The sequence below is a fragment of the Piliocolobus tephrosceles genome, chromosome 17, assembly GCF_002776525.5.
Source record: "Piliocolobus tephrosceles isolate RC106 chromosome 17, ASM277652v3, whole genome shotgun sequence".
In the NCBI taxonomy this organism is placed as follows: domain Eukaryota; kingdom Metazoa; phylum Chordata; class Mammalia; order Primates; family Cercopithecidae; genus Piliocolobus; species Piliocolobus tephrosceles.
This window is the reverse complement of record NC_045450.1, coordinates 10,793,352-10,813,172: the sequence shown is the minus strand read 5'-3', so window position 1 is coordinate 10,813,172 and position 19,821 is coordinate 10,793,352. Positions and strand designations below refer to the sequence as shown.

Here is a 19,821-nt window from a genome sequence, read left to right as displayed (position 1 = left end):
TCCCCTGGCCTGGAATCATGGTGTAACTGAGTTGAGTAGCTTGGTTTCAAAATACATTTCTTTCTTTCTTTTTTTTCTTTTTTCTTTTGCTCTATTCCCCAGGTTGGAGTGCAGTGGTACAATCTTGGCTTACTGCAACCTCTGCCTCCCGGGTTCAAGCGATTCTCCTGCCTCAGCCTCCCAAGTAGCTAGGATTACAGGCACCCACGCCCAAGCCCAGCTAACTTTTGTATTTTTAGTAGAGCCGGGGTTTCATGATGTTGGCCACACTGGTCTCAAACTCCTGACCTCAGGTGATCCACCTGCCTCAGCCTCCCAAAGTGCTGGGATTACAGGCGTGAGCCACCGTGCCGGGCCTCAAAATGCATTTTACCCTTTTTTCCCCTTTTTCTCTTTTCTCCCTAGTCTGAAGATGTAACATCAAAATAAACCGCAGAACCCTTTTTCTTTCCTCCTCAGACTTTTTTTTTTTTTTTCTTTTTTTTGAGACAGAGTCTCGCTTTATTACCCAGCCTGGAGTGCAGTGGCATGATCTCGGCTCACTGCAACCTCCACCTCTGGGGTTCAAGTGATTCTCCTGACTCGGTCTCCCAAGTAGCTGGGATTACAGGTGTGCACCACCAGGCCCATCTAATTGTTTGTAATTTTAGTTGAGACGGGGTTTCACCACGCTGGCCAGGCTGGTCTCAAACTCCTGACCTTGTCATCCGCCCCCTCGGCCTCCCTCCTTAGTCTTAAAATATGGCCTTGAACTGTACTTTCAAACTCTGTCTCCCTCCCTTACCCCATGCACATTTATCTAGCTGTATGCTTGTATTAATTATGTGTTCACTTAGAAGTTCCAGGAGCTAACCTTGAAACAGACCAGGCTTAGAGACCCAGCTGCAAAATTCCAGAGATTATTTCTAGGTGGTTAGTCAACAACCAGGCCATGGTTGGGATGATGCCAGGCTATGCTTCAAGTGGAGCAAGGCTCGAGATAGCCGCTGGAACAAGACACAGTGGGTTTGTACCTGGCACCACTCGTGTATGACTCCCGTTCTAAGTTCCCTTTTTAAAATGTTTTATTTTTTGAGACAGGGTCTAGCTCTGTCACCCAGGCTGGAGTGCAGTACCACAAACACACCTTACCGCAGCCTTAACCTCCTGGGCTCAAGTGATCCTCCTGCCTCAGCCTCCAGAGTAGTTGGGAGTATAGGTGTGTGCCACTGTGGCTAATTTTTTTATTTTTGTAGAGACAGAGCCTCGCCATGTTGCCTAGGCTAGACTCGAAGTCCTGGACTCAAATGATCTTCCCGTCTTGGCCGCCCAAAGTGCTGGGATGACATGTGTGAGCCACCACTGTGCCCAGCGTTCCAAGTGCCCTTTTTTAAGTCCCTCTCCCCAGCCTAAAGTTTGAAATGGTTTCTATAAAGCACAAGCCTGGGCCATTTCTCCACCACTTGCCCTGGAATAAAATCACTTTCCTTTCACTGCATCTCGTCCTTGTTATCGGCTTTGTAAGTGATCAGCGGCTGAGCCTGTGTATGGTTACAATAGGACTGCCAGAAAATAGAGGCCACCTAGATACATTTGAAGTAGAGATAAACAAGTGATTTTTTTTTTTTTTTTGAGATGGAGTCTTGTTCTGTTGCCCAGGCTGGAGTGCAGTGGCAAAATCTTGGCTCACTGCAGCCTCTACCTCCCAGGTTCAAGTGATTCTCCTGCCTCAGCATCCTGAGTAGCTGGGACTACAGTCGTGTGCCACCACGCCCGGCTAATTTTTTGTATTTTTAGTAGAGATGGGGTTTCACCTTGTTAGCCAGGATAGTTTCGATCTGCTGACCTCGTGGTCCGCCTGCCTCAGCCTCCCAAAGTATTGGGATTACAGGTGGGAGCCCCAAGTGATCATTTTTAAGTATAATTATGTCCCAAATATTGCATGGGACATAATTGCACGAAAAAGATTGTCATTTATTTCAAATTCTAATTTAGCTCAGTTTTTTTTTTTTTTTTTTTTTTTTTGAGACAAAGTCTTACTCTGTCACTCAGGCTGGAGGGCAGTGGAGCAATCTTGGCTCACTGCAACCTCTGTCTCCCGGGTTCAAGCAATTCTCCTGCCTCAGCCTTCCGAGTAGCTGGGATTATAGGCGCACACCACCACGTCCAACTAATTTTTGTATTTTTAATCAGGATGGGGTTTCACCATGTTGGCCAGGCTGGTCTTGAACTCCTGACCTCAAATGAAGGGCCTGCCTTGGCCTCCCCCAAAGTGTTGGAATTACAGGCATGAGCCACCGTGCCCTGCCTGAGTTCCCTTATTTTTATTTGCTATATCTGGCAACCCTACCTGGGGAGAAATGACAGGGTCGTCGTCAGATGCCAGGGAGTCGGGTGTGGATGTTAGGGGCCAGTGGGATCGTAAGGAGTGCCATCCATACGAATGCTGGGCTGAGGGTGATGAGCAGCTGCTGGCTTTGGTATGACAGGTCTGAGGGCTGCCACTTCCATCCTGCCTGGTGGGGACATGGAGTGCAGCTTGGGCCTTTTCAACCTCTAGATATAGTCAAACTCCTTCCACTCCCCACTGACCCTCTATGCCAGCTGCCCTTTGCTCACAGCGAAACAGTCAAACACTCTGCGTGACTTACAGCCTGCCATGGTCCTGCCGGACTGATGTCTTCTTCTTCCCCTGGCCGAACGTTCTCCAGCCTCTGGGCTCCAGCACCCTGACCTGTGTTTGTCAGAATTCGAACCCAAGCCTCTGCCTCCTGGTCCAGGACTCCTGGGGTCACTGGAGAGAAAGACTGTGTGTGTACGTACCTGTGTCCAGGTGCCCTTTGTCCCGGGGGCATGCAGTATGATGTCAACAGGAGCCACTCAGGAAAGGCCAGCTCTGTTCTGCTGGGAAGACAGATATCCCCAGCAGAAGCCCCTGACACGAGGCTCCTGTCCTGTGTGTTGCTGGCTCACGGGGCTCCTGACCCGAGATCCCTCTGCTGATGGCCCTAAGTCACCATCAACAAGGCCGCTGTTTCCTGAGCCCCTGTTCTGAGAAGGGCATTTGACATGTTTTCTCTAGTTCTTCATCATCCTTGCCAGGTAGGGGGAAAGTATGGCCCCACTTTACAGATGTGGAGACCGAGGCCAGAGAGGTGAAGTCCCCTGCCTCAGGCGACCTCCCCCTCCCCAGCAAAGCCTGCAGACTCCAGATGTTGACCTCTAAGGTCATCCAGAGGCCAGTGGCTACCTGAGCCTGTATCTCCTTCCCTGGGGTTGTTCTGGCTTCACGGTCCCAAGCCCAGCTGCAGGGATCAGAACTGGGGTTGCTTCTCGCAGGTCTGCTCCCCAAATCCTTGGGGGCCAAGACCAATGGGGGTTGGGGGAGGGGAGAGGGTCAGTGTTCCCCAAAGACTGGGCTTCCAAGCCCTCTCTGTGGCTCTTATTAAGGCAGATCTCCAGGCCCCAACCCTGGAGGTTCAGAAAACCTAGAGTGAGATTCTAAAATCTACCCCCCTCCCCTTTTTTTTTTGAGACTGAGTCTCACTCTGTGGCCCAGGCTGGAGTGCAGTAGTACAATCACAGCTCACCACAACCTCCACCTCCCGGGTTCAAGCGATTCTCCTGCCTCAGCCTCCTGAGTAGCTGGGATTACAGGCGTGCGCCACCATGCCCGGCTAGTTTTTGTATTTTTAGTAGAGACGGGGTTTCGCCATATTGGCTGGGCTGATCTCGAACTCCTGACTTCAAGTGATCTACCCACCTCGGCCTCCCAAAGTGCTGGATTACAGGTGTGAGCCACTGTGCCCGGCCTAAAATCTACCTTTCAACAAGGTGTCTCTGCTGCAGCCAGTTTTAAAACCAATGAAGAGTTCTCTGTGCAATCCTCAGGCCTTCTGCCCACCCCCCAGATTCAGGAAGCTGACCCCGCAGAGGGCCGTCTGGGCCATGTGTAAAGGGAGGGTGCTTTCTTCCGATGAAGGAATAACAGGGTTTCACATGTGGCCCCAACACCTGTATCCTCAGCCCTCTGCCCCATGTGGACAGGTTAGCAGGGAGAGAAGTGACTCTGAATTTATAGAGCCACCTCCAGATGGCAGGAGCTGTGGATATTTCTGGAGGAATCTCCAACCCAGTGGCTGAGAATGACAGTTGGTCTTGAGTGGGGATTCCAAGGGGGTTTTCCCATGACTCCAGGAGCCCCAACTCAACAGACACCAACAGCTGGTGATTCTTAGGGTCAGAGAAAAAGCCCCTAAATGTTCTGCAACGGCTTCTTCCCTCCAGCTGCCTCCTGCCTCCTTCCTCCCAATATCCCCTCCCAGGCTGCTGGGGCCCGGCTGGGAGTGGGCCTCTCCGTTCACCCTTCTGCGCAGGAAGAGCCCACAGGCCTTTCTAGAAAACCAGGCCTTGGTGGTTTAGATCTTTTCAATTCAAAGGGTGGTCCAGGGAGCAGCAGCATCAGCTTCTCCCAGGGGCTCTTAGAAATGCAGGATCTCAGCCGGACGTGGTGGCTCACACTGTAATTCCAGCCCTTCGGGAGGCTGAGGCAGGTGGATCACTTGAGGTCGAGACCAGCCTGGTCAACATGGTGAAACCCTGTCTCTACTAAAAATACAAAAATTAGCCAGGTGTGGTGGTGTGTGCCTGTAGTCCCAGCTATTTGAGAGGCTGAGTCAGGAGAACCACTTGAACCTGGGAGGTGGAGGTTGCAGTGAGCCAAGATCTAGCCACTGACTCCATCTCAAAAAAGAAAGAAAAGAAAGAAAGAGAGGAAAGAAAAAAAAAAAAAAAAAAAAGAGAGAAAGAGAGAGAGAAAGAAAGAAAGGCAGGATCTCAGGCCCTGCCCAGACCCCCAGACCCCTGAGTCAGCATCCAGCTTCTAAGCCAACCCCAGGTGATTCATTTGCAGATTGAGGGGTCAGAAGCACTCATTTAAATCACTGGTTCTTTAACTTGCAGCCCAACACCTGGGAGCTTTAAAAACACTGGTATAGGGGTCCATCCCCCGACAGCCTGATTTAATTGGTCCATAACACAATCCGGGCAGTGGGTCTTTTAGAAGCTACCCAAACTGCAGCAGAGTTTGGCAAATATATATATATATATGTGTGTGTATATATATAAAAAAATATATTTTTAATGAAAAAATAATTTATAAAAATATATCTAAATATATTTATGAAAAAATATATTTATAAAAATATATCTAAATGTATTTATGAAAAAATATATATTTATAAAAATATATCTAAATATATTTATGAAAATATATATTTATATATTTAAATTTAAAATTAAATATATTAAATTTATATATATTTAAATATTGGTTCCTGAAGATGGCATAGTACAGGCCGGGTGCAGTGGCTCATGCCTATAATCCCAGCTCTTTGGGAGGCGAAGGTGGGTGGATCACCTGAGGTCAAGAGTTGGAGACCAGCCTGGCCAACATGGTAAAACCCCCTCTCTACTAAAAATACAAAATACAAACATTACCCAGGTTAGTGGCAGGCACCTGTAATCTCACTACTTGGGAAGCTGAGGCAAGAGAATTGCAGGAACCCGGGAGGCAGGGGTTACAGTGAGCTGAGATCACACCATTGAACTCCAGCCTGGGCGATGAGAGGGAAACTACATCTAAAAAAAAAAAAAAAAAAGAAAGAGAGAGAGAGATGGCATAGGAGAAAGCACTCTGCCTCCACACACACCTTACAGGCCTCTTGTGGGGTCAGCTTAGGGAATTGGGGTGGGGGCGGAGGGCAGAAATCCTGGAACCCAGGCTCAGGATCCGAGATGAGGCAGCTCCTGCCTCCGCCTCCGCCCATGGAGACCAGCAGTGGGGAAAATGTGTCAGGGGCTTGTGGCCCAGGGGCCCTCTTTGGAGTCACCAGGGGCAGGGTACATGTACCTATTGCCCATGGTGCGAGGCAAAGGGCAGGACCAGTGGCTTTGGCATCTTGATGCTCAGACCTCTGCCCGTGGGTGGGGGATCAGGACAGGGAGAGGGCACACAGGAGAGGAGAGTCACTGTGTCCTGGGCCAGGAAAGACCCTCAGATAACAAGTTTTCTTTCCTGGGAGTTACCCAGGAAGACTTCCACATCAAGAAACACTACTATTACTGTCGATAATAATATTACTACTACTAATCATTTTGTGCTTAATAAGTGCCTGGCATGGCGATGCACGCAGATCTCATTGTGGTTCTGAAGCTGTGACTGCAGCAGCATCACCCCTTAAAAGGCAGATGAGACTGGGTGTGGTGACCCACTCCTGTAATCGAACACTTTGGGAGGCTGAGGTAGGAGGATGGCTTGAACCTAGGTGTTCAAGACTAGCCTGGGCAACATAGTGAGACCCTCCTCTCTACAAAAAATAAAAAATTAGCCAGGTGTAGTGGTGCAGCCTGTGGTCCCAGCTATTCGGGAGGCTGAGGCAGGAGGATTGCTTGAGCCCAGGAGTTTGAGGGCACAGTGAGCTATGATGGCACCATTGCTCTCCAGCCTGGGCGACAGCGAGGCCCTTTTCTTTCTTTTTTTTTTTTTTTTGGTGGCGGAGCGGGAAAGGCAGATTCTAGGGCCCCACTCCAGGCCTTCCACATCCCCTGGGCCGGGCCTGAGAATCTGCTTTTCACAAGGTTCCTGAGAATTTCTTGCGCGCAGAGACTGTCGGGAAACACAGGATTTCTCCCAACCCTGAATGCGGCTGCCCATCACTGACATTCATTCCTTGCCTTATCATTCATTCCATCCACGTTTATGCACTGTCCACACCATTCGCTGACGCAGCCTAGCCCCACCGACCCCCGCCCCACTCCCATTCCTCCCAGTATCTCTGTCCGCCATTCCCCAGGCTGTTCCCTCCCTGCCGCCGCTTTCTCTCCCGTGTGCGTCCCGGGCAAGCCGAGCCCCCTCCCCAGCCCGCGACTGCGCCCTGGGCCCCGAGCGCCCCGCCCCACCCGAGAACCTGCGCTGAGGCGGCCCCACAGGGCGCAGGCCCAGACCCTCAGCGTCCACCGCCCGCTGCCCGCATCCGCCCGCCCGGCGTCCGAGCCCTTCACAGGCGACGGGTAGAGCTGGAGCCCCGGGCCTGGGCGCCAGGTGGGCTCCTGGGAGGGTCATGAAGCAGGTAGGGCCGCGGGGATGCTGGGGCTGGAGGTGGGGCGGGGACGAGAGGAACCTGCGGGAGGTCTGGAGAAGCCGGGAGGAGGAGGAGGGATGCGCCGGGGCCTGGGGCTGGGCTGCACCCGGTGGTCGGGAGGGTGGAGAGGGCTTTGCCACTGCGGCCGCAGCGGAGGGGCCCCGCCAGCTCGGAGGGTCCACTTGGGAACCCAGTGGGGTGCGAGTGGGGTCCAAGCCCAGGAGGACAGGGCGGGTGGGGTCGGGGTGTGCACTGCGCTTGGGCCTGCCACCTGCCCTTGCTGTCCCCCCAGGCCCTGGTGGATGATACCGAGGATGTGTCCCTGGACTTTGGAAACGAGGAGGAGCTGGCCTTTAGGAAAGCGAAGATCAGGTGTGTTGGGAAGGAGCTTGGGTCAGGCGTTCCCCAAAACTGCAAATTCATTCATTTACTCATTCATTCAAAATATATTGAGCACCTACTGTGTGCCAGGCCTGGGTCTGGGGACGTATCTGTGAACACATCAGACAAGGTCTCTGCCCTCCTGGAGCCTGCATTGGGAGAAGGAGCTGATGTTGAACAGGCAAAGAGATTAATGAGATAATTGAATGTGAGAAGAAATTCAGCCCTGTGACGAAAGAGAAGGTAACTAGAGAAGGCCACTTGCCTTAGTGCAGCCATTGGAGGGCCTCTCTGGGGAGGTGGCATTTGAGCTGAGACCTGAAGGATGAGAAGCAGCCAGCCATGGGAGACTCCAGAGGAAGAGTGTTCCAAGCTGAAGGAACAGCAAGCACAAAAGCCCTGGGGCTATGTTGTAAGATCAGAGAAAGCCACTGAGGCTAGAGGGGAGCAAGCTTGGCAGTGGGCTGGACACGTGGAAGAGGGCTTGGAGTTTTATTCCAATCCCTGCTGAGTCTAGTTAGACAGGCTAGTCCTGGGTCAAGTCACTTAACTGCCTGAAACCTCCAGCATCCCAGAAGGTGGCAGGACCAAAGCGTGAGGAGTGACCCGTGAACGTGGTTGCCGATGGCCCAGGCGACAGCCTCTTCTAGAAACACCCACAGCTCAGCCTCACTCACCCACCCAGTTCTGCCCTATCTCTCCTTCCAGCTATCAGAGCCAGTAGGCATGGGATGGGCCTTGGCACCTAAATGCCGTTCCTTGTTAAGTCTCTGTTTTTAAAATCAAATTCTGATTCAAACCTAATAAACCCCGGAAAGGAATAGAGTGTATTAGTTTCCTATGACCGCTAGAACAAATTACCATTATCATCTTGGCTTAAGACAAAAGTTTATTCTCCTGCAGTTCTGGAGGCCAAAAGTCCATGGTCGGTGTTCCTGGGCTGAAACCAAGGTGGCAGCAAGGCCATACTCCCTTTGGAAGAACTAGGGGAAAATCCGTTCTTTGCCTTTTCCAGCTTTTGGTGACTGCTGGCATTCTGTGGTTTGTGGCCCATTCCTCCATCTTAAAGGCCAACATTATAGCATGTTCAGATCTCCTGTCTGTTCCATGGTCAGGTGAAATGTGTGCGCACGCGCGCATGTGTGTGTGTGTGTGAGAGAGAGAAGTTTCCCTGTGCCTCTTATAAGGACTGTTGTGATGGCATTTAGGGTCCACCCAGATCATCTAGGATAACCTTTGCATCTCAAGATCCTTAATTTTACGCTGAGTGCAGTGACTCACACCCGTGAGTAATGAGTAATCCCAGCACTTTGGGAATCCAAGGCAGGCAGATCACTTGAGGTTAGAATTTCGTGACCAACCTGGCCAACTTGGTGAAACCCTGTCTCTACCAAAAGCTATAAAAATTAGCCAGGTAGGCCGGGCGCGGTGGCTCAAGCCTGTAATCCCAGCACTTTGGGAGGCCGAGACGGGTGGATCACGAGGTCAGGAGATCGAGACCATCCTGGCTAACATGGTGAAACCCCGTCTCTACTAAAAAATACAAAAAACAAGCCAGGCAAGGTGGCGGGTGCCTGCAGTCCCAGCTACACGGGAGGCTGAGGCAGGAGAATGGCGTGAACCCGGGAGGCGGAGCTTGCAGTGAGCCAAGATCCAGCCACTGCACTCCAACCTGGGAGATAGAGTGAGACTCTGTCTCAAAAAAAAAAAAAAAAAAAAAAAAAAAATTTAGCCAGGTATAGTGGCACACACGTGTAATTGCAGCCACTCAGGAGGCTGGGGAAGGAGAATCACTTGAACCCGGGAGGCAGAGGCTACAGTGGGCTGAGATCACGCCACTAAACTCCAGCGTGGGTGACAGAGTGAGACCCTGTCTCAAAAAAAATCCTTAATTACATTTGCAAAGTCCTTTGTGTCATATAAGGTAGCCATCATAATTTCTGGGGATTAGAACCTGGATTTCTTTTTTTTGAGACAGGGTTTTACTCTGTTGCCAAGGCTATAGTGCAGTGGTACAATTACGGCTTACTGGAACCTCAAACTTTTGGGTTCAAGAGATCCTCCTGCCTCCCAAGTAGCTAGGACTATAAGTGTTGCCACCACCCCTGGCTAATTTTTTTAAAATTTAATTTTGTAGAAATGGGGTCTTGCTATGCTGTCCAGGCTGATCTGGAACTTCCAGCCTCAAGTACTCTTCCTGCGTCAGCCTCCCAAAGCCCTGGGATTATAGGTATGAGCCACTGCACCCATCCAGGACCTGGATATTTTTGGAGGCTATTATTCATCCCACCATAATGGCCAGTGATTGTCTTTAAGGGAAGACACTGCAGGAGAACTGGAATCCTGGGTAAAGAATCTTCTAGAACATCTGAACTCATATGTATTCAATCTCTATTGAGCATCTCCTGTATGCCCAACTCTGGGCTAGTGGCTGGGGATATGCAGAGTTCAGGACTCCACTCCTGCCTTTACGGGTTGCCCAGTCTAGGGCAGGGTTGCTTAATCTCAGCACTCCTAACATTTTAAGCCAGATAGTTCTTTGTTGTAGGGAGTGTCCTGTGCACCATAGGATGTTGAGCAGCATCCCTGGCCTCTTTTCACCAGATGCCAGTAGCAGCCCATCCATAAAGTCTCAGGCATTGCCAAATATCCTCTATGGGGCAAACTTGCCCCCGGTTGAAAACCACTGATTTGCAGGGTGGGAGTAGGCATACCAGTGGCTGTTACAACTCAGTATTTTTGGTTTTTTTGTTTTGTTTTGTTTTTGTTTTTGTTTTTGTTTTTGAGATGGAGTCTCTCTGTGTCAGCCACACTGGAGCACAGTGGTGCAAACTAGGCTCATTGCAACCTCTGCCTCCTGGGTTCAAGCAGTTCTGCTGCTTCAGTCTCCCAAGTAGCTGGGACTACAGGTGCACGCCACCACGCTTGGCTAATTGGTGTGTTTTTTTTCTTTGTTTTGTTTTGTTTTAGTAGAGATGGGGTTTTACCATGTTGGCCAGGCTGGTCTCAAACTCCTGATCTCAGGTGATCTGCCCCCTTCAGCCTCCCACAGTGCTGAGATTACAGGTGTGAGCCACCGCCTCTGGCCAGAACTCAGTATTTTAAGTGCTGAGATAGGCAGAAGCTGGGGCTCTTATCCTCCCCAGAGGAGGAGGAAACAGCTAAGCTGAGACCCACAGGTGGGGTAGGAGTTGCTTAAGCTGGGAGGGGTAGATATACCATGGGGAAGCCTGGAGGTAAGGTCATGAGTTTAGGGTGGTTCCGTGTGGCTCAAGACCCAGGTGCTGGTGAGTGGCCTGAGTGGCGTCTGGGGCCAGACCCTGCAGCGCTCAGCAACCAAACTGCAAGCTCTGGAGTGCATTGTCCACTGAACCTTCTAGAGGATGGGGCTGTGCCTTTATCTGTGCTGCGCAGCACGGTGTCCCCAGCCACCTGTGGTGACTGAACATCTGAAATGTGGCCAGGGCGACTGAGGGATAGATGTTTCGATATTATTTACTTTAATCAAATTGAATGTAAATAGCCACATATGACTGTGGCATTGGGCAGGGCAGTTCCAGAGTTCAGTCACTGTGGAAGGATTTTGCTCAGGGCAGTGATATGAGGATTGTAGGATGGAGGCTGGGTTGTTGGGGTAGAAGGAGGGTAGGAGATCAGACCAAGGCACTGGCAGGGATGATGGAGGAAAGGGGCCCAGAGGCACAGGGGAGGTAGAACCAGCCCGCCTTGCTGATGGTCAAGATGTAGAGTGGGGACAGGAATCATCAGGGTGACGCTCAGGCTGGTGGTCTGGTGACTCAGGTGAAGAAGCACTTTTGGAGGAAAGATGTTGAGTTCAGAGTGGTCCTTGTTAGGCTGTATTGGAACATTCTAGTAGCCAGTGGACAGCTGGGAGGAGAGGCCAGGAGCTGGAGAAGCCACCAGGGCTGTAGTCAGAGATCTGGGAGGCAGCAGCTCATGCATCCAGGTGGGTATGTTTTGAGAGCCACCCATCCCAGAATCCTCAGTGTGCCTAATGCAGATTCCTAGGTCTGGCCCTGGACTTATTTAACCAGATTCACAGGGGATGGGCCTAGGAACATGAATTTAAATAGCACCCCCAGATGATTCTGATGCATAGAAATGTAGAGATGGCTCTAAAATCCTGAGAACAAATTAACTTACTCGGATAGCCATGTAGAAAGGGAATTTTTTTTTTTTTTTTTTTGGAGATGGAGTTTCTCTCTTTTTGCCCAGGCTGGAGTGCCGTGGTACGATCTTGGCTCACTGCAACCTCCGCCTCCCGAGTTCAAGTGATTCTCCTGCCTCAGCCTCCTGAGTAGCTGGGATTACAGGTACGTGCCACCATGCTGGCTAATTTTATATTTGTAGTAGAGACAGGGTTTCCTCATGTTGGTCAAGCTGGTCTCGAACTCCTGATCTCGCGTGATCCTCGTGCCTTAGCCTCCCAAAGTGCTGGGATTACAGGCGTGAGCCACTGCGCCCACCCTAGAAAGGGGATTCTTAACTGAGGTCTGCAGATGGGCTTCAGGGGTTCAGGAAACCTCTGAAAACTATTATGTAAGTTTCATATGTGTGTTGTTTTAGGAAAAGGATCCAAACTTTATTTGTTTGTTTGTTTGTTTATGAGACAGGGTCTTGCTGTGTTGCCCATGCTGATCTTGAACTCCTGGACTCAAGCGATCTCTCTGCCTTGACCTCCCAAAGTGCTCCCAAAGACTCCAAACATTAATTGGATTATCAAATGGGCCCATGATCCACAAAAGTTATGAATCACTAGTGCAGAGTGAAAATGGTTATTTGTAAATCCCTTGTTGAAATGGATTCCAGGCTGACATCGAAAGGAGGTGATGCTGTGGAAGGGGGCCTGTCACAGGAGTCTGGGACATTGGGTTCATCTCTTCCTTAACCACTTTCTGGCTTTATGATTTTTGGATAGGTCACCTTGCTTTGCTGGGCCTCCATTGGCCAGTCTGTAAAATGGGGATAATTGTATGAGTCTGACTTCACCATGCGGTTACTATACAGTTTATTTAGTAAATATTTATCCAGCATCTGCCAGGGCAGGTGCTGGGCTAAGCCCTGGGGATGGAGCTCTGGTCTCTGCTGTTTCTTTCCCCGGTTCCAGGTCAGTGAGGTGCCGTGTTGTGGTGGGGGGCCCTGGGGAGTACATCACATCTTGCAGGATAAGTGGAGGGTGTAATTCCACAGCAGAGCTGGGCACAAAGAGGAAACATTAGCCATGCTGTGTGTGTTTTTCCCCGGTGGGCAAACTTTTTATTTTACTTTTCTTCAACTTTAAAAACTGTGATTAAAAATAAAAACAAAAACCCACAGCATAAAATTCCATCTTAGTCATTTTAAATTATGCAGTTTAGTAGTTTAAGTATAGTCACATTGTTGTGAAACAGAGCGTTGTCATCTTGCAAAACTGAAACTCTGTACCGTTTAACAACTCCCCTTCCCCCAGCCCCTGGTAAATACCATTCTCCTTTCTGTTTGTATGCATTTGACTACTCTAGGGACCCCATAAAAGTAGAATCATACAGTGTTTGTCCTTTTTTGACTGGCTTACTTCACTTAGCGTAGTGTCCTCAAGGGTCATCCGGGTTGTAAAATGTGCCAGAATTTCCTTCCTTTTTATGGCTGGATAATAATTCCATGATATGAATAAACTATGTTTTGTTTACCCATTCATCCACTTGGGTACACTTGTACCTCTTGCTATTGTGAATAGTACTGCAATGAACGTGGTTATGCAAATCTCTCTTTCAGACTCTGCTTTCAATTCTTTTGGCCATATACCCAAAAGTGGGATTGCTGGATCCTATGGTAGTTCTATTTTTAATTTTTTGAGGAACTACCATGCCATTTTCCACAGAAGTTGCACCATGTTACAATCTCACCAACACTGTACAAGGGTTCCAGTTTCTCCATATCCTGGCCAACGTTGTTATTGTCTGTGTTTTTGATAGTAACCACCCTCATGGTTGTGAAAACCATGTTATCTCATTGTGGTTTAGATTGGCATACCCCTAATGGTTAGTGATGCTGAGCATTTTTTCATGTGCTACGCGTCCATTTGTGTATCACCTTTGGAGAAATGTCTATTCAAGTCTCTTGCCCAGTTTTTAAATCAGGTTATCGGATTTTTGTTGTTGAGTTCTTTATTCTGGATATTAATATTTTCTCTTATTCTATAGGCTGCCTTTTTATTCTGTTGATTGTGTCTTCCAATGCACAAAAGTTTTTAGGTTTAATGTAATTCCATTTGCCTATTTGTACTTTTTTTTTTTTTTTTTGAGATAGAGTCTTGCTCTACCCCAAGGCTGGAGTGCAGTGGCGTGATCTCGGCTCACTGCAAGTTCTGCCTCCCGGGTTCACATGATTCTCCTGCCTCAGCTTCCCGAGCAGCTGGGACTACAGGTACCTACCACCACACCCAGCTAATTTTTTGTATTTTTAGTAGAGAAGGGGTTTCACAGTGTTAGCCAGGATGGTCTCGATCTCCTGACCTCGTGATTTGCCTGCCTTGGCTTCCCAAAGTGGCCTATTTGTACTTTTGTTTCCTTTGCTTTTATTTTTTTATTTTTATTTTATTTTATTTTATTTTTTTTGAGGTGGAGTCTCGCTCTGTCGCCCGGACTGGAGTGCAGTGGCCGGATCTCAGCTCACTGCAAGCTCTGCCTCCCGGGTTTATGCCATTCTCCTGCCTCAGCCTCCGGAGTAGCTGGGACTACAGGCGCCCGCCACCTCGCCCGGCTAGTTTTTTTGTATTTTTAGTAGAGACGGGGTTTCACCATGTTAGCCAGGATGGTCTCGATCTCCTGACCTCGTGATCCGCCCGTCTCGGCCTCCCAAAGTGCTGGGATTACAGGCTTGAGCCACCGCGCCCGGCCTCCTTTGCTTTTAGAATGTCAGTGTGTGTGTGTGTTTGTACGTGTGTGTGTGTTTAATATAATTCATGGCGAGGCACTGTGGCTCATGCCTATAATTCCAGCACTTTGGGAGGCTGAGGCAGGTGGATTGCTTGAGGCCAGGAGTTTGAGACCAGCCCGGGCAACAGGGCAAAACCCTGTATCTACAAAAAATTCAAAAAGTAGCCAGACATGGTGGCACACACCTATAGTCCCGGCTACTTGGGAGGCTGAGGTAGGAAGATTGCTTGAGCCTGGGAGGTGGAGGCTGCAGTGAGCCATTATCACACCACAGAGCAAGACCTTGTCTCAAAAGACAAAATGAAACAAACAAATAAAAAGAAATCTAATCCACATTCCACCAATTTATTCTTGAAAAGTGTACGATTCAGTCTTGGTTTTGATACATTCACAAGGTTGTACATCCATTACTGCTATGTAGTTCCAAAAGTTTTTCACTGTGCCAAATGGGAACCCCGAACCCATTAAACAGTCCCTACCCATTTTGCCCTTCCCGAAGCCCCTGAGAACAACTAATCGACTTTCTGTTCCTATGAATTTGCCTATTCCGGACATTTCATGTAAATGAAATCTGGGTTAGTCAGGGATCTCCAAAGAAACAAAACCAATGGGATATCTACAAATATGTAGAAAGAGGTTTATGTTGAGGGATTAATTCATGCAACTGTGGAGGCTGAGAAGTCCCACGGTCTGCCATCCACAAGCAGCAGGCCCAGGAACGCTGGTGGCGTACAACCCATCCTAGCCCGAAGGCCTGGGAACCAGGGGAGCCTACGGTGTCTCAGTCTGAATCTGAAAGCCCCAGAACAGAGGGTCCAACATGTAAGTCCTAGTCTGACTCCAGAGGCCCCAAAACCAGGAGATGAGGACGGCCGTCCCAGCTTAAGCAGGGAGAGGAAATTCCCTCTTCCTTTCTTTGTTGTTGTATTCAGGCCCTCAAAGGATTAGATAATGCCCATCCGGATTGGGAAGGGTGGGCCTTCTTTTTCCTTTCCTTTTCTTTTTTTTTTTTTGAGACAGGGTCTTGCTCTGTCACTCAGGCTGGAGTACCAAGGTGTGATCTCAACTCACTGCAACCTCCACCTCCCAGGCTCAATTGATCCTCCTGCCTCAGCCCCCTGAGTAGCTGGGACTACAGGCATGCACCACCATGCCTGGCTAATTTTTCTATTTTTTGTAGAAATGGGGTCTCACTATGTTGCCCAGGCTGGTCTTGAGCTCCAGAGCTCAAGTGATCCTCCCGCCTTGGACTCTCAAAGTGCTGGGATTACAGCCCTGAGCTGCTGCAGGAGGGTAGAGCTTCTTTTCTCAGTCCGCCAATTCAAATGCTAATTTTTTTTCCCAGAAACACAGTCACAGACCCAGATGTGATCTGGGTATCCCTTAGCCCTGTCTAGGTGACACCTGTTTTGTGCCATATGTGGCTTTTTGTCTGGCTTCTTTCACTTAGCACATTTTCCAGGTCCATCCTGGTTTTGGTGTTTATCATTATTTCATTCCTTTTGATGGTCAAATAATCACCCATTGTGTGGACATACCACGTTTTGTTTATCCATTCATAGGTTGATGGGCATTTGAGTTGTTTCTGCTTTTGTGTTGTTATGAATAACGTTGCTATGAATGTTTTTTGGGGGCATACATTTTGGGTTCTCTTGGGCACATATCTAAGAGTGGAATTGCTGGGCCTTATGGTAACTCTGTTTTAGACATGCCGTGTTTCAGACCAGCTGTGAGTGAGTGTTGTGGGTTTCCAGCTGCCTTGGGATGCAGGAGGAGCCTGGGCTTTAGGTCAGACGGACCTGGGTCTTGATTCTACCACTCCCTAGCCAAGTGCCTGCACCCCCACAGTACAGTTCTGGGCCCAAGCTGGCAGATGCAAATAGGCTTTGATATAAAACTGTGTTTCCTCAGCTCTATAGGAAGGCAGAGGTAGAGCCTCTTGAGCTCACTGGGAGATCTAGGCCCTGCACCCACATAGCTCCTTCTGCTCTACCACTACAAGAATTGTGTCTGGCTGCCACAGGCAAGAGCCAAAGCACTGTGGGTTATCTTCAGTCACAGAAGCTGTAGCCTCCGTTTCCCACCAGCCTTTTCTGTGACTCTGTTTACCCAGACCCAAGGCCTGCTGGCCAGCTCGTTCCCTCCAGTGCAGTGGCAGTGGGTGGCAGATACAACAGTCCTCGTGGAGCCTCTGTGCTATGGGAGGCCAGGGGCATTCCCAGGCAGGCCCTCATCAGCCCAGGCCCGATGTTAACCCTTGACTCGCAGTGACCTTGAACTTGAACAGTGACCACCGCACCTTCTGGGTCCCCAGTTTTCTCTTCTGTAAAATGGGGATGATGTTGGCTATATTGTAAGGTTGTAAAAAGATGATTAAATGAGGTGAACAATGTGTTCAGGGGACCTGGCAGGGCTCCTGATGCCCCTTGTGGGCTTCGTAAGTGGCACCTGTTATTCTGATTTTGAGTGTGACTTCCACATCCTGGGCTGTGCAGAGGCATGCTCTCAGCTCACCCCGTCACTCTGGGGTTCTCCCTGGAGTTGGAAACTGTCTTCCTATGGAAAGTTACTTTATGCTTTCAAGGCACTGTTTTCACAGAATTCCTCTGAACCCAAAGGTCACAGGCTCCCATGAATTCCCTCCCGAAGTAGGAGAGTCTCTTCCTGCCACAGACAGATTTCTTAGATTTAATTTTGGTTCCAGTTGTCAGAGCTGGTTTTGTGTGTGGGGTCTGGCCAGTGTTTCTTTTTCTTTTGCGGAGTTGTGGGGATATAAGGTCTTGCTCTGTTGCCCAGGCTGGAGTGCAGTGGTGTAATTATGGCTCACTGCAACCTCAGCCTCCTGAGCTCAAGCAATCCTCCCTTCTCAGCCTCCTCAGTAGCTGGGAATACAAGCATGCACTACTACGCCCTACTAATTTTATTTTATTGTAGAGACAGGGTCCCAAAATCTAGCCTCAAGTGATCCTCCCGCCTTGGCCTCCCAAAGTGCTGGTATTAAAGGTGTGAGCCATTGCACCCTGTCTGGGTAGTATTTCTTGGTTGGTCCTTGTTGAGCCTAGTGAATGTCATATTGAGAAGATCATTGTCCTGTGGTCTCAGACGCTACAGGAAGTCACATGTTAGTGGGCCCAGGTCTTCAGGCAAACATGTAAAGTAAAAATCGCCCCTGAAAATCCCTAACTAGCCCATCAAAGTAAGTTTTGTCTTTCAAGAAGTCTTCAGCAATCACTTTATCCGCCGTTGGATACAAAAGCAGTCCTGAACATGAGCCCCAGTTGAAATTGTTGGCTGCTGTTTGCGGGGAACTTATGTTGAATGAAAAATAACAATAGCAAACACTTCCCCAGCACTTACTATATGCAAGCACTATTCCGGGTTTTTTATTTAGCATAATTCATTTCGTCTTCATTACAAACCCAGGCACTCTTGTTTTCTCAAAGTCAAGGTTAAAAAGACTGAGGCTAAGAGAGAGAGTTGAGTGACTTGCTCAATGTCACATACCTGTTCGCTTCAAGGAGGGGATTTGAGCCTGACACAGTGGCGTGCACCTGTAATCCTAGTTACTAAGGAGGCTGAGGTGGAAGGATGGCTTCAGTTCAGGAGTTCGAGTCCAGCTTTGACAACATAGCAAGACCCCACCTCTAAAAAGAAAAAAGGAGGGGATTTGAACCCTTAGAATCGGGCTCTAGACTCCATATCTTACATTACATTGTGTGCAGATACTCACAGGGCAGGACACTCAGCATGAGCTTTTGCGTGAGAACGGCAGATTCAGGGCTTCCATCTTCGGCTCATCCTGGGGAGTACTTTATATTTTCCTCCTGTAAATGCTAACGCAGAATTGGCCCCACTCTTTAGAGCAGCTTCGCAGCCTTGGCACTGTGGATATTTGAGGCAGGTCATTCTATGTTGTAGGGATGTCCTGTGCATCATAGGATGCTGGACAGCACCTCTGGCCCCCACCCACTACATGCCAGTAGCTTCCAACCCCTCAGCTGTGACAACCAAAAATGTCTCGTGACATGGCCAAGTGTGCCCTCGCAGCCAGATTGCCCCTGGTTGAGATCTCTGATTTAGATTATCCCCTCTCTGTCTGGGGTTTGGATTTGGATAAGTGAAATTTGTATTTGAGGGAACTGAAAGCACCTTCTAACACTTCTGTTCGTGACATTGACCAAGAGAAGCCGGAGGTGTAAGGGCAAGGAAGGAGGGAGTACAGGTGATGGTATTGATGACACCTTGGTGGGCATTCATCCTCTAAAATCAACATTAGCGCATCTCTGACTGGCCCCCATGCACAGGCATGCGCACACCACATCACGCTCCCACACACTAACGAGAAGACGTTTAGCTTCTCTTTGTTGATTTTCCAGGAGTTCTGCTCACCTCAATGAGTGAGGACCCCTTATCCAAACCCCTGTCGCCTGAGCTTTTGGGGAACAAAGTTGTGTTGTATTGTCACCAGCTCTCTAAAATCTATTTTGAAATTATAGAAATATGACACATAAGCAGGTCCCATCAAGAGCTGATTGTTTAATTTTAAGGAAGGTCCATGATTACCAAGGAAAATAACCCACAGAATCAGGGAACTAGACAGATTTCAGTTCTCTTTGATTAGGGCACAGAATTACATATTTTGAAATTAACTCCTTACATCTAAGGCAGTTTAACTTCCTCTTATTTATATTTGTTGTTCACATGAAATTATTGCATAAGCTGCGCCCACAATAAAATCACTGAAGGACTGGGTGCGGTGGCTCGTGTCTGTAATCCGTGCACTTTGGGAGGCTGAGACAGGTGGGTTGCCCGAGCTCAGGAGTTCAAGACCAGCCTGGGCAACATGGTGAAACCCTGCCTCTACTAAAATACAAAAAAATCACCTGGACGTGGTGGCAGGTGCCTGTAATCCCAGCTATTCAGGAGGTTGAGGCACGAGAATTGCTTGAACCCAGGAGGTGGAGATTGCAGTGAGCTGAGATTGTGCCACTGTACTCCAGCCTGGGCAAGAAAATGAAACTCTGTCTCAAAAATAAAATAAAAATAAAAATAAAATACAATAAAATAAAAAATAAAATAAAATAAAATAAAATAAAAAACAAAACTGAGGGGTGATTTCTGCTGACCTGTGACCCATGTAATCTGGAAAGGCATTTGGGAGAGGACATTGGTCAGGTTCTTTGATGTTTTATCTTAGACAGCAGCTTGACTGCATGGACCTAGAATATGTAGTTCTTTTATTTTTTTTATCTTTGAGACAGTCTTGCTCTGTCACCCAGGCTGGAGTACAGTGGCACAACCTCGGCTCACTGCAACCTTTGCCTCCCAGGTTCAAGTGATTCTCCTGCTTCAGCTTCCTGAGTAGCTGGGATTACAGGCAT

General features: G+C 48.9%; 1 protein-coding gene across 1 annotated transcript in view; it reads left to right on the top strand.

The window, feature by feature from the left end:
* Positions 1-6,810: 6,810 nt before the first annotated feature.
* The window catches only part of TVP23A (trans-golgi network vesicle protein 23 homolog A), a 52,083-nt gene continuing 39,072 nt past the window's right edge, over positions 6,811-19,821 (top strand). Inside the window, exons 1-2 of the mRNA XM_023231110.3 lie at positions 6,811-7,109; positions 7,414-7,493. Coding sequence (XP_023086878.1) covers positions 7,101-7,109; positions 7,414-7,493 — 89 coding nt within the window. The 5' untranslated portion in view covers positions 6,811-7,100. The remainder of the gene's footprint in view (positions 7,110-7,413; positions 7,494-19,821) is intronic.